Source organism: Lynx canadensis, chromosome A3 (assembly GCF_007474595.2).
Source record: "Lynx canadensis isolate LIC74 chromosome A3, mLynCan4.pri.v2, whole genome shotgun sequence".
NCBI lineage: Eukaryota > Metazoa > Chordata > Mammalia > Carnivora > Felidae > Lynx > Lynx canadensis.
Window position 1 is genome coordinate 102,700,598 of NC_044305.1, and position 13,944 is coordinate 102,714,541.

Sequence of the window (13,944 nt, forward strand, 5' to 3'; positions counted from 1 at the left end):
ATCAAAAGCTCACACTGCACTAACAATCTTGAAAATTTCACTACTGGGGTGCCTTGGTGGCTCAGTCGGTTAAGCGTCCGACCTCGGCTCAGATCATTACCTTGTGGTTCGTGGGTTTGAGCCCCGAATTGGGCTCTGTGCCGACAGCTCAGAGCCTGGAGCCTGCTTCAGATTCTGTGTCTCCCTCTCTCTTTGCCCCTACCCCGCTCATGCTCTGTCTCTTAAAAATAAATAAACATTAACAAAATTAAAAAAAAAAAAGAAAAATTCATTTTCATTACTGACTTTTCTTTTGTGATTATCTACCATAATAGAGGTTTTTGCAGATATAGTTTGAAAATTATTTTAATAGAAAATAGTGTATGTGATTTTGCCTCACAGGTAAAAGGTACAATACAATGGTCATTTAATAAGAAAACATATCACTCACTTAAATTCTCAGATGTTACCATGAATTCTTCAATTTCGTCATCAGAATCATCTATTAATGGCATGAAGGCATATCTATACCCAAACCAAGAAGGAATAGTGTTATCAGTGCAATTAAATCTGTTCAGTTTTCAGTTTATAGCTAACAGTGTCATTGCATACAAAGATATCTACATTTTTACAATTTCTCATAAATTCACATAACAAAAATTTAATTATTTTACTCTCAAATTAGGAAAGATTACTACCAATGAAACAGTGAAACTGGAGCACCCAAACCCTGCTGACAAAAGCATAACTGGATAAGATCTTGCTGGAAAGCAGTTCTGCAACATACAATGTTCAGGGAAGGGAATTTTCTGTACATTTTTTTCCATGTCAGGTTACCCTCCTTGCCCACTATGTGTTAATTCCTCCCCTAACAAAAGATAAACTGCTAATCTGACTGGTGAAAACAAAGCATACTGACTGAGCCACATTTACTAGGTCCAACAGCATTCAGAAAGCATTGGTGATAATAACAATAATCCTAGAAACAAAGAGCCTAAAAACTAGGGACTGCTTCCATAAATTATGCTACATTCATCTTATGAAATGCCACAGAGTCATTAAAAATAATGTGGTAGATCTTGGGGTGCCTCGCTGGCTCAGTCAGTAGAGCATGCGACTTTCGATCCAGGGTTGTGAGTTCAAGCCCCACACTGGGCATGGAGCCTACTTAAAAAAAAAATGTGGTAGACCTATACAGGTTGATATGGAAAGATAGATCTCAGACAAGAAGATGCAGAACAGTGATACATGTATATAAGTACCTATGTATAATTATTATCGTATGCTTTTAAAAACAGAGGAAGAAACACACACATGGGTAATATACTTTTTCATTTTTCCCTGGAAGGGCATACAAAAAACCTCATAGTACTTTCCCTGGGGAAGAGGAGGGGGCAAGGGAAGGGGGGGCTTCCCATCACACGCAGTCAACGGTGCAACCTGAACTTACCATTTAAGCTCCTTATGATTTTGGTCCCATCCTTCCTTTCCAGCTTTATTCCCTTCCAGTGTAAGTAGTATTCACCAAAACGCATGCCTCAGTGACCTCCAAAGTACACCATGTTTGTCTCCACTACCTCAGAAAATGTACATTCTTTCCCGGCTCAGTCTTTCACTGTTCTGCTCCTTTCCTTAAGGTGTAACATAAGTGCTGCCTTTTCATGGAGTTTTCCTCATCCATCTTCAGTCTTACCCCTGGACTTCTAGTTTATACATCTCTTATTTCACTTTCTTGCATTACGTCTGTCTCCCTACTTGACTGTATTCTCCTTTAAAAGCAAGGACTACCTCTCCAGTTTCTACATAAATGTGTTTCTATTTGAACACAGTAGCAGTTATCCACAAATGCTTGACAAACTTGAATTTTCCTACGTTAGGTACCTCTGGTTGTTTGCTGATGGTCTCCACAAAAACATTATCACAATAAGGATAAGCGAAAAAAGGAAGCTCCAGAATGCATCATCAACCCAACGTTCCATCCAATCCTGTAACAAGGACAATTCAAACACGAAATGTCAATCTTCTGATAAACAACATAGGTTTCCCAAATAGTGTACAATGGCAAACACTAATGAAGTCTTTCCGAGCAGTGAGTCTTCCAAATAAGCACATATTTTTTTTAAGAAAATAAAAATAAGAAATGCTATATCTTGAATTTTAATTTAAAGGGGTTTCAGAGGTCATTTCATCTATTTTCTAGATAAGAACAGTCATGAGGCAGGTTAACAGGAGAGTTAGAAGCAAGTTGACAATGGGTACTTTTGACGTTGACGACATTAGAATTTCTGATGCAAAGATCACAATGTAGGATTTTTCCCAGTAGGTTATTTTGCTTGTAGTAAGACAGGAGATTTTACTACATATTGTTTCAAACATTTCTAAATGGCTGTTTAACATCATAAATACTCCCTTCCATAAAATCTTCGGGTCAACAGAAAGATTTAGAAAACAAAAACAAAAATCCCAAAGATAAACTTAGAACTCTCAAGTGAAAACACTAAGGTAAGGGGAGGAGAAAAAAGAAATTCCAGAAAGTTCAGTTTCTTCTCTCACTAAATTATCCCTGAGGCAGAAGTCCAGGATATTCAGAGGGTTGTTTGTAATTGTTTGTTTAGAACATCGAGACTAGCTCTAGATCAAGAAGCTCCCAAGAGGGCCTTTAAAATTTTTTAAGTCTAAGAAATGTATTTCTGCCTACAGAACCCACCCAAAGTACCTCCTGAATATTCATAATACCATCCTAGAAACCTGTCAGACTCAAGGTTTACAGTCCCATTTAGATACAAAATAACCCAATTTCATGGTATGCAAGACAAAAAAGATTTCCTGCTACCTGAAATTACAAGGAAGATAATTATTTTTCAACATATATAAAGGGGGGGTGGCTGAGTGGCTCAGTCTGTTAAGTGTCTGAGTCTTGATTTTGGCTCAGGTCATGATCTCACGGTTTGTGGGATCGAGCCCCGCGTCAGGCTGTGCTGACAGTGCAGAGCCTGCTTACAATTTTCTCTCTCCCCCTTTGTCTGCTCCTTCCCTGCTCATGCTTGCATAATCTCTCGCTTTCAAAATAAATAAACATTTAAAAATATATACAGTATATATGAAGGGAAGTTGAGAAAAGAGCATAACTGGAAAAGTGGATTTAGGAGGAACTTTTCCAGATTCATTTAAAGGAAGCAAAAGTTCACATAATTCTAGTAAAATAATTAAAACTAAATTGACAAAATGGGAATGCAAGCTGGTGCAGCCACTCTGGAAAACAATATGGAGGGTCCTCAAAAAACTAAAAATAGAACTACCCTATGACCCAGCAATTGCACTAGTAGGTATTTATCCAAGGGATACAGGTGCACTGTTTCGAAGGGACACGTTGCACCCCCATGTTTATAAGCAGCACTATCGACAATAGCCAAAGTATGGAAACAGCCCAAATGTCCATCGATGGATGAATGGATAAAGAAGATGTGGTGTATATATATATATATATATATATATATATATATATATATATATACACACACATATACATACAATGGAGTATTACTCAGCAATCAAAAAGAATGAAATCTTGCCATTTGCAACTACGTGGATGGAACCGGAGGGTATTATACTAAGTGAAATTAGTCAGTCAGAGAAAGACAAAAATCATATGACTTCACTCATATGAGGACTTTAAGAGACAAAACAGATGAATATAAGGGAAGGGAAACAAAAATAATATAAAAACAGAGAGGGGGATAAAACAGAAGAGACTCAAATATGGAGAACAAACAGAGGGTTCCTGGAGGGAGTGTGGGAGGGGGGATGGGCTAAATGGGGAAGGGGCACTAAGGAATCTACTCCTGAAATCATTGTTGCACTCTATGCTAACTAATTTGGATGTAAATTAAAAAAAATTAAAAAGAAAATTAAAAAAGAAAAAAAAAAACTAAACTGACAATTTCCACTAAAGTTACCTTTATTTACAAACACAAACTAAAGTACTCAAAATTACCCAAAATAGTATAATTAGAAATGAAAACTGTTTAAATAGGAAGATTATACTTACGGATTGACATTTTGCAATTCTAAATGTCTTAGTCGTCCACACCATAAATACTACAGAAGCTGAAACACACCAAAAAAAAAGTCACCTTTGAAGGAACACGCAAAACTGAAATAATTTATTATAACAAGAAAAATCAAATAGCTTACCCAGTACGGCAAAGATCAGAGTATTTGTAAAGTGCCTGTATAAAGAAAATTTCACCGTGTTCTTTCTTAGCCTTAGAGTCTTCATAGTTTGGGCCAAACTTATAAATATGTGAAAAAAAGTTAAGGAAAACCATTTTAAACAGTAACAAGCAGTTAAAATAAAAACCAAAATAATAATCCTCTACTACATTTCTAAAATTAGTACTGCTAAATATAGTTCCTATAATTTAAAGCTAATAAAAACACAGAAAATATTACTTTAGCCAATACTGTATGATCATGATACTGATTTTATCACAGATTTTGCTTTACAATTTACCATTGTCTGAACTAAACAAACTTTGAGGAAGACAATAAGCAAGAAGTCCTGTGATGTTCTCCTTCAAGGCCAAGCTCCCAGAACAGGAAAGACCGGTATATGCAGGAAAGAAGTCCCCCTTAGGCCAGATACTCTTACAGATCACATTATGACATGCCCTTTGGCTTGTGCTTTTGTCTCTGTTTCTTTCTTATTTTGTTCTTTCTAGTCTCCTCTTGTTTTATCCTCTGAATGACCATATTAGGTCATCTATCAATTCCATTTATAAATTAAAAAATTTAAATGTCAAATAAATCTGGACTTAAGTCTGGGGAGACTTCATTCAAAAGATTACTGAGACAAGCAGAGGAGGCTCACTGCAATGGGGAGAATGTTCCAAGTCTAAGATCTGCAAGAGTCCCACAGGTCAGGCTGGACAGGGCTTTGCCTTTGTGGGGAGAGGTAAACAAGACTGGAAAGCCGGTGTGGGGAAGTGGGTGGCGTGACTGGTCAGCTGATCGGGGAAAGACTTTCCCTGAGGTGTGCAGATTCTCAGAAGAGGCCACCGAGGAGGGCTGCGGTGGACGAAAGCTCAGGGCCCTGGGGAGGGAGACCGCTTCGTCTGGTCCAGGCTGGCGTTCTGCCCAGACTGGTCAGGAGGTCTGTGCCTGGCCTGGTCATGGGTGACAAGGGGGCATCTGGGAGTCTCAGGTGAGTCCTATGGAGAAAGGAGGTGCTTTGTAGTAAGGCTTTTCCCTAACACGAAAGGGTGGGGGTTTTGTTAACCGTGGCCGTCTTCCAGGAGTACAGGGATCAGGTGAAGCTCAACACTGACAAGTAGGGAGAAGTAAAAAGAGGCTTCTCCACTGAGCTCCGCGGCAGCTCTCTCTTCGTAAGAGGAAGGTGCTTCCTCTGGAGCACACCACCAAGCTTTGTTTTTATGAACCGTATGCTGAAAACTACAGAGCGAAGCCCAAGAATGGAAGTGGCACGTTTTGTATTTTTGCCTATTTTAAATTCCCAGTTCTTCATTAGTCAGAAACTTCAGTGTAGTACTCAAAACTGCGACTCAATCTTCCTAAATGACCAAGGAGTAGTCACAAGAAGATCCATTTCTAAAATAACGCAATTCAACGAATGAAGGCTATGGTTAGAATTTACAAAAATGCAAATATGCTGTATTCATTAAACATTATCAAGAAAAATTCTTTTTTAAAAATTCCTGAATAAGGGGCGCCTGGGTGGCGCAGTCGGTTAAGCGTCCGACTTCAGCCAGGTCACGATCTCGCGCGGCCCGTGAGTTCGAGCCCCGCGTTAGGCTCTGGGCTGATGGCTCGGAGCCTGGAGCCTGTTTCCGATTCTGTGTCTCCCTCTCTCTCTGCCCCTCCCCCGTTCATGCTCTGTCTCTCTCTGTCCCAAAAATAAATAAACGTTGAAAAAAAAAAAAATTCCTGAATAAAATGAATTTTCTATGTGAGCAAGCTGGTCTCATTTAATAATTCTAAAGTACTTCTTCGAAGCCCAGGAATAAAAAGATCGAAAGCAAATTCAAAACTGCTTAAACCCCCACTTACCAAGACACTTAAATTTCGGCAAAGCTTAAATCATTTCTCCCATTAAAGGAAAGTGGTTACGAAAGCAAACAGGCCCGGTTATCGTGGAGTTAGAAGCAACGGGAAGGCGGACGTGCTCTGCGGTAGGAAAAGGATATCCACCAGCACAAGCCAGAGTCAAGGAGAGAGAGAGGGAGGCTGGCCAGAAGCACAAGATCAGAGTCATTTGCCTGCAGCAAAACAGCACAAAATTAAAACAAGCATAAAAAAAAGCGGAAGAGGGCTTCAAGAGAAAAGCTATGGCTTTCAATTTTTCAAGCTATTTTACTTTAGAATCAGATTCTCAGGGGATAGCTATGTTAAGTTCATCCAAGCACAGGAAACGGGGTCATTATGCAAGCACTCAATTCTGTGATGTATGTAGATCTGCTTCTTTTGCCTGCCATTTGTAATCATTTAGGAAATCTGCTCTCCTGGGACGCTGGGGTGGCTTAGTGGGTTAACAGTGGGACTTCGGCTCAGGTCACGATATCACAGTTCATGAGTTCAAGCCCCACTTCAGGCTCTGTGCTGACAGCTCAGCGCCTGGGGCCTGCTTCAGATTCTGTGTCTCCTCCTCTCTCTGTCCCACCTCCACTTGTGCTCTCTCAAAAGTGAATAAACATTAAAAAAAAATTTTAAAAAGAAATGTATTCTCTGTCGGTACAGAAAATGCAGATTTTTCACTTCCGTCAAGAAAACTGCCAAATAGTCATCTAAAAGCAAATAGGAAATTCAGGTTCAAGCTGAAATGGATACTAAGTGTCCTTTCTCTCACCATGAAACACTAACCAAGATAATTTTAATTTCTGAATTTCTTCATGACTTTTATCACAAACATCTTTATTAAAAATATTAATCATTAAGCAAACTAAGTCTTTTGCGTTGTTTTCCTTATCTCCCCACTCCAATTTGGCTCATTATTGTGTTGAAAATGGACCAAAGCCAATGCTGTCCATAAAGGTGATAAATTACCCTCATTCACATCCAGATGGAATTTGGTTGTTAGAGCTGCTTGTCTTTGGAATTTTCTGCCAAGTTGCATTACTGTTTTTCCTAGTGAACTACTTTGTGGATGGTTGGTTAAGAACAAGAAATCTTTGAAATACATATCTTGTAAATTACCAGGAAAAAAGATAATACAGATTTTTTAAAATGCAGCGTCCACAGCTCAATTAATTGAAGAGCATACTCCTTAACTAATGAAAGGCTCCAAGCGTATCCAATTTTGGAGACAAGACAATTCCAAATTCAGCAGACATCTGAAGCTCACTTTCTAAATGCACAAATGACAGAATAGAAGATCTGAGACCAAAAGCTAGGTTCATCTTCACTGCAATTCTGCTGATCCCAGTGCCAGGTATGTCTACACTGCCCACCCCTTGTCCTCAAGTCAGGTGAGCATCCCAACAAGCAATGCAGCTGCAGTGTAGCCGAGAAGGAAGCACAGCCCTTGGGGAGGAGTACTTATAGTTAGGGCACTGTTCCTGGGCAGGACTGAGCAAGGTGTTTCACCTTCTTAATAGCTGAATGTCGTTAAATGTGTTTTCATGTGGAAAACATAAAAATGACACTACAGTAAGATTTATAGCACTCTCTGAAAAGATAACTATAAAATTTAACTATAAATTCTTTCAACAAACTTGGATTCCAAACTAGTAGCTTTGAACAGAAGTACAGCAGATTTTTAAGCAAGTTCGGTGAGAAACAACTCTTTAAATCAGGTATTATTTCTTAACGAGACACCCCTTAGACACTAGAGGATCCATTGATATAATTTAGGTTTTTAAATGCCCTAACGCAGGCAAAACATCCATGGAGTGTATGAATCTTGTGACAAGAGGCTTGGCAGCTTTCATTCAATTTTCAAAGGCCTCTCTGATCCCGGCACCCAAAGGAGGCTGAGACCCGCTGCTTTAGAGAGTAAGGAGAGTACAGTCAAAGGTTTTTTTTTGTTTTGTTTTGTTTTTAACTTGGAAGCATACTAAAATTCGCAAACAGGGAGTTTAAGGGGCAGACAGACTGGATTGAGAAGAAAACACCCATGGGAGACTCAGAAAAGGCAGTTAGCAGCACTATGCATGTTTGCCCATCTACAGAAAGGGGGGATCTCTGCAGAGGAGGAACACAGGCAAACTCAAGCCCTCTGGCCTTCCTGTGAGAGACAAATATGAGAAAATGGAAAGAAATTACAAGGAAATGAAAGAACATTTAACATGAAAAGGTAAAAAAGACAAGTATTGAAGACAGTGGAAACACAAAAACAAAACTTGGTAAAAAACAAATCCATCTATAGAAAAGAGCTTCATAGAGGATATAAATGCAGAAGAAACATAAAGGTCATATTCTGGGATACACACAGCACTGCCCTCTGCTCTGCCCAGCTCACGCTTTCTTTAGGATTCCTCCCATTTCCAAGAATGTGTAGTAGAGGGTTCTGCTTTGGAGTTAAAGAGAATGGAATTTCCCAGACTCTACTGGAGTCACTGAAGCAGTGAGGAGGGTTCTCCAGGATGGCTCCCCTTGCCACTAAAAAGTTCTCCTGCTGCTACAGTGTAGCTTCTGCCCCATCGGCTTCACTGAACCTGCTCTCCTGCTGTCCCGCTGTGACCTCTGGAATGACCTAAGTCAGGTACACCTTGGCAGCTCATCTCTCTGTAGTACTGGCCCCTGTGGACCACCCTACCTTACCCAAGCTCGCCCAGTCTTCACCCCAGGACAATTTCTGGGTTCCTCTGCCTCCTTCCACGCTGGTGTTCCATGCACGTTTCCACTCCACTAGGCGCCCTCCTGGTCCTCTCCTCTCTCACTCGTCTACGTGTTCTTGGGTCACTTCTGCAGGCTACAACCTTGTCTCATGTGAAGATGACCTCCAACTTTCATCACCAGTTCCAATTCCTCTGACAAACCCAGGCTGGGCTTTCCAACTCTCTACTTAACATGAATGGCCCAAGTCAGTTCAAACTTCACCAAGATGGTCCCTTCCCTAGGTTCACGGCCGTGGGGTGGCAAAACTGCCCTAGCCACCCAAATGAGATATGCAAGACTTCTCTTGACCTCTTGCCCTTCTTTTCCCACCCATTCCTACTCAGTCTGTTATCTGGAGTCTCCTTCCCATTCCCTCTGCCCTGTTTCTAACCCTTACCATCTTTTTGTTGGACCGCTACAAACGACTCTTTACTAGACTTCCTGTCTCAATACTCTAGACCCTCCTTTTTCAGGTCATTTTTTTTTTTTTTTAATTTTTAAAGATTTTGTTTTTAAGTAATCTCTACACCCAACACGGGGCTCAAACTCACCACCCCAAGATCAAGAGTCTCACATTCTTCCAACTGAGCCAGCCAGGTGTCTCTTCCGGGTCACTTTTAATTATTATTTTCGAGTTCTTTCTAATACAGATTTCATCATGGTATTTGCCGGCACGGCTTTGATTCCTGTCTCCTCTCGCCTGAAGAAGGAACTTTAGACTCTTGAGCACATCATTCTACCTTTCCCTCTGGCCCCACCTTCCACGATTCTCCCACACATGTATACCTTATAGGCAAACTACTCTGGGACATTCTACCACGGTCCCTGTATTTTCACGCTTCCAACTATTTATTCCCCTCAATATTCCCAGAATGCGTCTTCCCCACTTCTTTTCCTGGTTAGCCTCTATCTGTTCTCCCAGTCTCAATTTAATGTCACCATCTCTGTGAAGTCTTGAGTTTTGCACTAGAATTGCTTTCTCTCTTCTCTATTTGCATAGCACCTCTTTACAATGGCAATTAGTATCATTCTATTGTTCCTAGTTATGTATTTTTCTTCCCTACCAGAGTAACACAGGAACAATACCTTTTTCTTCTGTCTCCTCAGTATGGGGCACATATTGAGCACTTAAGTTTGCTGAACTAATAGAAAAAGAAAGATATTGTTTGTTTGGGGAATTGTTACTTTTTCACCTTCAACTAAATTCCTGTATTGAGGTTAAAAATAATAATGCCTAACTATAGTTCCTTCTATTATAACGGAACAGTACTAAAAGTAACTTGATTTTAATGACACAACAAACTACTTTAGGACATAGTAAAGGATATGAACCATACAAAAATGGAGTCAATAACTGCCAAAATAATGTCACCAAAAATGACAGCTAAATGGTTAGAACCCTGGAAGATAAAAAACGGGGAAAAATCTGAATGTAAAAGTTTCATTCCATTATAGAAATTATTACGTGATAAAGAAAAACAATTTAGCTCATTTCATCATTTTACAAAAGCCACAGAAAAATTTTATTCCTAACAAAATTGTGTCTATGCACTTGGAAATTTTTGTTTTGGCAGCAACAGGTGTTAGTCTGCCATCCACCTATTCAAAGATAATGTAAAACTGTACTACGCAATGGCAAATAAAACATATCATGTCTCCAGCTCCACTGAGATAAACCATTCCAATCTCTCCCCTCTCCACACCAACCTACAGCCAGGGCTACTAATGAAATGGGACTCCTGATCTTTCTTACTATCTGTGAAGGGACATGAAAAAACAAAACAAAACAAAGAAAAGGAACTGTGGAAGAGTAAAAATAAACCATAAATTAGACACTTTCATCACAAGTTGACAGAAAATCATATTTAAAAGTTATATCTAAGATGTTGTCTATGTAAAACCTTAAAGAAAAACAATGTTTATACTATGTCTACATGCGGGATATTTATCTTTTCTCTTTCTAGCAAAGACTAGCTCCTGTAAATTATATATATAAATGCACAGTACTTCGCTATTATGTAAAAGTAAAAATAAATGTATCTTTCAGAGAGTCAGAGATGAAAAGAGCAAGTGTGTCTAATACAGAACGCAGATGTTTCGAAGATAATAGAAGAATGAGGCTTTTAACATTACTGGACAAATGTCCTGCTGTAAGGCTCAGATCAAAATATGTGAAGCAAACTTACGTGGCAACACAAGATCATTCACTCTGTGCCCAGTGATCTGATTCACACATCCAATCCAAAAGACATTCTGGGTAAAAATTACTAGGTTCTTTGAATCGAGTAAACTATAATAAGCTGCTTAGTCACTCAGTCGTCAACCGTATTATTAAGGAAAACTGAGAGCCAGAAATCGAGGGGTCTTCCCAGATGTAAATGTTCTGCCTCTTCTTAGAGAGTAAAGCATTGCCGCCCACATCGCCTGAGTCATTTCCCCCTGGACACTACCTTCTTGTGGGTCTTCCAAGAGTGGAGACTGTTGAATCCCCAAACACTGACTCCACAAGAGTCAGAGAACAGTTATAACCAAATGAGACTCAAGCATGATGAGATGTAATATCAGCATGTGTGAAGGGTATGGTTAATTCTGTTCACTTCCACGTGTTTAAAACCAAGGGTTAAGGAAGAAATGAACGTGTTCAGACTGCATGATAACAAAGACAAATGTTCTGTATAAAGAATAACCACGAATGTTTTTGGGATGGAACATTCTGGGGATGTCATTCTGGGATGACATCAAATGGTGCCTTCATAATCGATCATATTTTCCTTCATAATTGATCATATTTTAAGAAGTTCTTTTACTACATTCAGGAAGTTATTTAAAAAGGGAAATATTCCATAGGGGGAAAAAAAGCTCAAATTGGGCCTTTTTCATACATTTCCTATCTTTAAAAATTCATCTCAGGAGATATAAAGTTAAATCATATTTCACAGCAACAATAAAAAGGGATAGAAGTGGAATTATGTGGTTTTTACCCCAATAACTCTCATCACGCCTTCAACAGCTGCGAAGATAAAGTAAAGAATCCCCAGTCCAACCACCCGGTGCATGACTGTTCCTAAACGAGGCCTGGAATGAAGAAGAGGAAAAAGAAAAAAAAAAAAAAAAAAAAAAAAAAAAAAAAAAGGAAAAGCATGGGTAAGTAAAATGCATCCGAATACAATAACTGGCCCAATTTTCCAATATGAGAGAAGTCATTATCTAATCAAATCAGCCTGCCCTGCCCCTGCCTCTGCTCAGTTTTAGGAAACAGCGTATTTCCCAGGAGGGAACAAGGCAGAAACAGCCTCAGAAAAAATGGGTCTCCTCCAGGACTTGAAGCGGTACAGATGCCCATGGAGCAACATGCTGAGGCCACACAGGTGCCAGAGGATTCTGCTGCTGAAATGCAAGCCCCCCAAGGGACAGAGTGCAGGTGCTCACTCCACAGAGCGGAACAGTTAGACTGGTGACGCCTAGGAGGGTCCGGGCCTACTTGTGTCACTGACAGAAACAGTAACTTAATTCTGTCATTAACGGCAATTAGAAACTGTTCTGGGATACATTTTATTAGAGATAATCCACTAGTTTTCTGACTTGGGTAGAAAAAGAACAGGAGTATGAGGAGATCGAAGTCTACCCCCTTTCTTCACTCAGTGGCCCAAACAAGAGTGCTAAGACATTTCAGTTTCCATTCTTTACATGGAAAAGAACTCAAATAACATTTTTGATTCTCTAAAGATATAGATGACTTGGGAAAATGCAAAGACAGTGATTTTGGCAATGAGTAATTTGAAAACAGAACTGAAACTTCATGAAATTTGCAAATCGTATCGCACAGACATTTTAGCTCAAAACCACTCTTACTGGAGTAATTAGAAGAAGAAAAAAAACCCCTGATTTTGGAAAAATACTTCATGCAGTCACTTTAAGATAAAATCCAACTGAAAATTAAACTAATATCCATAGCTTATATTTAAGACTGTATCTAATTTAGTTCATCAAAATTCTGACTCCTTACAGCCAGCTAACTGGAACCCTCCAACGGCCAGAAGTACGAGTGCTCTGAAGTGCATAACTAGAAAAGGGAGGCCCAAGATTCCACATGGGGATTCTGTGTTCTGGCTACTATACAGGGCCAAAAACAAAGAAACAAACAACCCCCCCCCCAAAAGAAAAACCCCCAAAAAGCATTTGAGAAGGAATCTCAATAAATACCCAATGGAAAAAAGGTGTCTTGGCCAAAACCTTGCTAACTACAACAATCTCAAGCTCCCAAGCATATGTGTGTACATTCAGTGTGTATTTGCCGAGTGCCTACTGTGTGCCAGGGACTACACTGGGCCTTAAGAAAACAGGACACCTGCAGGCAAAGCTCCTACTCTATGGAAGTCACATTCAAGTGGGGGAACGAGACAATAAATCCTAACATCTGTGTCAACTGGAGCTATAAATGGGGTGAGGGTCAGAGTGATGGAAGGTGTGCACCACATCGGGAATCCTGACAGTGCCAGCCTCTCTGGGAGAGGACGGTGAGCAGAAAAAAGAGAGTGAGGAAGCAAACCACTCCTGGGGTCTCAGGCAAGATGCTTATGGACAGAGGCATTTACTGCACAGTGAGGAAGTGTCTGCTGCGTTTAAGGAAGAGCAATCAGCAAGAAAGCCTGCAGGATGGAGCAGAGTGTTCAAAAGGGAGAGTGGCAGGTGCGGTCGGCCATGTGAAAAAACAAAAAGGGAATGGGTTTTTTTGAGTGAGACGAGCAGAAGAGTAATGAGATAGGAGTTACATTTAAAAAGGATCATCTTAAAAAAAATAAAAAATAAAATAAAAATAAAAAGGATCATCTTGGGGCACGTGGGTGGCTCCGTCGGTTAAGCGTCCGACTCTTGATTTCCGCTCAGGTCACGATCTCACAGTTCATGAGCTCAAGGCCTGTGTCGGGCTCTGCGCTGACAGCCTGGAGCCGGCTTAGGATTCTCTCTCCCTCTCTCTCTGCCACTCCCCCGCTTGCTCTCTATCTCTCTCTCCAAATAAATAAAAATAAACTTTAAAAGGATCATCTTGGCCTCTGCTGTGTCTGAAAAGACTGACAGGAGACCAGGGCAGATGCCGGGAAACCAGTTAGGAGGGTACTGAAGTTATCTAGG

At 40.1% G+C, this 13,944-nt stretch overlaps 1 protein-coding gene across 3 annotated transcripts in view; it reads right to left on the reverse strand.

The window, feature by feature from the left end:
- Positions 1–13,944, reverse strand: part of TMEM87B (transmembrane protein 87B) — a 50,109-nt gene that overhangs the window by 12,962 nt on the left and 23,203 nt on the right. For 2 of the 3 annotated variants that reach the window (XM_030311138.1, XM_030311139.1), the window contains exons 10-15: positions 11,793–11,886; positions 10,140–10,211; positions 4,174–4,282; positions 4,028–4,086; positions 1,861–1,964; positions 431–504 (exon numbers count right to left, since the gene is read on the reverse strand). In XM_030311138.1, coding sequence (XP_030166998.1) covers positions 431–504; positions 1,861–1,964; positions 4,028–4,086; positions 4,174–4,282; positions 10,140–10,211; positions 11,793–11,886 — 512 coding nt within the window. Of the gene's footprint in view, positions 1–430; positions 505–1,860; positions 1,965–4,027; positions 4,087–4,173; positions 4,283–6,182; positions 6,255–10,139; positions 10,212–11,792; positions 11,887–13,944 lie in introns of all 3 variants that reach the window. The other variant, XM_030311140.1, reaches the window with a different exon arrangement.